At 37.7% G+C, this 2,920-nt stretch overlaps 1 protein-coding gene across 1 annotated transcript; it reads right to left on the reverse strand.

The window, feature by feature from the left end:
* Positions 1 to 979: 979 nt before the first annotated feature.
* On the reverse strand, positions 980 to 2,920 carry LOC139489439 (uncharacterized). Its single transcript, XM_071275763.1, has one exon. The coding sequence runs from the start codon at positions 2,918 to 2,920 to the stop codon at positions 980 to 982; it is 1,941 nt and encodes a 646-aa protein (XP_071131864.1).

The raw sequence follows: 2,920 nt of genomic DNA on the forward strand, positions 1-2,920 counted from the left end.
TCAGTCACGGACCCGCGATATCACGGGTGTGTACTTGTATATATATATATATATATATATATATATAAAGTATCTTTCAACACTGTTTCTTCTTTTTCAAAGTTTTTTAGTGAGTTTGTTAATTTTTCATCCATAGGTTTGACAGTATCCCACTTTTTAATATGTCTGTACAAATCATACATGCAAGTGAACTTGAAATAAAGAATACTAATCAACCTATAAGGTCAGTTTCTGATCTTAATATTGATAAAAGTGAGAAACAGTAAATTAGAATTCATGACAAACGTGATATTTCAACTTTCTTGAATAGTCAACTTCTCATTTTCAACATTAACATACTATTTTTTTCAAACGTATGGGGTTAACATGTTACGTTCGTACATGTTCACAATGATGAAACTTCATTGACAAGGGCGTGCTCCTTATACGTAAGCTCCAACAGAGTTGTGAGGAAAAATGGCTGAAATCGACACATTATATGTATTACGGTCACCATCACAAAATGATTGACCGATACGATATGTGAGTGTCTATTCTAACTAGCGGAATGCTTCGTATTTTTTGTTTTAGATCTTTAGATACTGGACTAGAAGTCTCATGTCTTATTTAACCAATATTGTCCTATTCGCGATATTGATATTTTGGCTGCGTTTTAGTTCGTATGGCAAGGGATACATGATTAGCAGCAGAAACCTTGTCGTCGCATCTTGTCACGGTCCTTTTTAAGTTTTAAGGTACATTGTATGGGAGTATGCCTGTTATCAAAACTGGAGAATGGAAATGGGGAATGTGTCAAAGAGACAACAACCCGACCAAAGAGCATAAAACAGCCGAAGGCCACCAATAGGTTTCAACATTGCGAGAAAATTCCGCACCAAAAGACGGGCTTCAGCTGGACCCATAAACACAAAGGTGGACTAGTACAGGGAAAATGGACGCCGCACTAAAATTCAAAACATATTAATGAACTCAAATTTTTTTAAAACCATACAAAACTAATAAAGGCACCAATCTCGTGATCGTATAATTGTAGTTTGCGTTGTCCTCTTGTACATGTAAGTGGTCCAGATAACAAATATCCTATTTTGGAGCTCATCGCTGTTGGTCCGTCGCCTCGAACGATATCATCCTTGATTACATCCCAGTAGTGGTCTGCTCCAATGAGTAAAGAAATTTCAAAGCTATTATCCTCTGATAACGGGTGGGCTAGTTTAAGTCCTTTCAAATAATGAAGTTGCTGCGAAATGTACCTGCGATTATTCTGAATCGGCGCTGCTATGGTTGGTACAATCAATACCTGTAAAGGTATTTTCTCTCCTGAGTCTGCTTCTAAATACACTGTGGCTTTATTCATGTGACGAACATTCTTGTCAGAATTTCCGAAGGCGGATATGTTGAGAGTTTCCTTTCCGTCTGGCTTGACGTTCAACTTGTCGGCTATTTCCTGCGTCATAAATGATCGTTGCGCTCCTTCGTCGAAAAGGATGTGAGCGTCGGCGCACTGATTCTGTGACCATATTGGAGCGATTGCCGTTTTTAAAAAGACGGTAGAATTTTCCTGTTTAGCAGATGTATGCATGATTGGCGTGCCATTTTCTGTATTACTTGTAATATTCTGACTCTGTGATTTTTGAATTGAAGATTCATTGCATAAACTTGTATGATGCTTACGTTGACATTTACGGCATGTGTTTTTCGACCTACATTCTGATATTCTATGGTTACCTAAACAATTGAAACATAGGTTTTTCTTCTTAACAATCTCCATTCTTGATTTGCTGTCGGTGAACTTTTTACAGTCTGCAGGGAAATGTTGATCATTGCAATAAATGCACATTTTACTTGGAGAATAGTTTTTAGATTTTGATTTATTTACGTAATTTCCATTTTTCTTACCAATTCCGGCATGGAAACTTGCGGTAGGTATATCACAAGCCTCATTTCCATTAGTGCTGGCTTCTTGAATAGATATTTCCCGTTGTATTGCCTTTCTTAGATTTCCAAGGGTCCAGTAGTCGTTTCCGTTTTCTCTTGTGATATTACTTTTAACGCTAATAGGGAGCTTACCAAGCATAACTGGGATTAACAGGGAACCATATGTATCTTGGCACTGTCCTAAAGATTCTAGTCCACGGATATAAACCTCTGACTTATCCGAAAAATTACGGATACTATCTAATGTGTATGAGGGTGCTGGCAAATCTAAAAGAGCTTTCATGTAAGCGTTCACAATTTTGTGTGTTTTCCCAAAGCGATTTACTAATAACTCCACGGCTTTGTGATAGTTTGCGCTGGACAAGTTTAAACCATTTATGACATTCATAGCGTCTGCATCAAGAAGTGACTGAAGGTACGTGAATTTCTGGACATCAGTAAGTGTATGATTGCTGTGAATTGTGTTTTCAAACGACTCCCAAAAGTATTGCCACTCAAGAATATCTCCAGAAAAAGTAGGTAGGGTTAGCTTCGGCAAGCGGTGATTTTGACTAGACAGGGAACTAGTTTGTGAAGAAAATCTTGGGATGAATTCTGTGTTCATTACAGGACGGGTTTCGGAATTGACTTCATGCATGTTCATGACGGGGCGTGTGTTTGGAATGCTTTCATGAGATAATTCTGTACATGTACGTGTAACTGTTTGTGCTAATTTCTTATAACGGCGTAAATGTGTTTCAAGATCTAAATTATACTCATCTGTATCTGTGATTTCAACTTCTAGATCTTCATCCGATGTATTTTCCAAAATCTGTTCATCCAGTTTAAGAATTACACTTTGTTTTTTCACTATAGCGTCAATAACTGGACCTGCAATGTCAATATCCATCTCCGAATCGGTGTTCAGCTCATCTAGTTTCTTGAAGAATTTCGTGACAGCGGCTCTATTTCCAGCTCGAATAGACTTGATTCTCGACGAATCCAT

The sequence above is a fragment of the Mytilus edulis genome, chromosome 9 (genome assembly GCF_963676685.1).
Source record: "Mytilus edulis chromosome 9, xbMytEdul2.2, whole genome shotgun sequence".
In the NCBI taxonomy this organism is placed as follows: domain Eukaryota; kingdom Metazoa; phylum Mollusca; class Bivalvia; order Mytilida; family Mytilidae; genus Mytilus; species Mytilus edulis.

Excerpts from the sequence above, each read along its gene's own strand:
- LOC139489439 (XM_071275763.1), bottom strand. The coding sequence starts at position 2,920 with ATGGATTCGTCGAGAATCAAGTCTATTCGAGCTGGAAATAGAGCCGCT.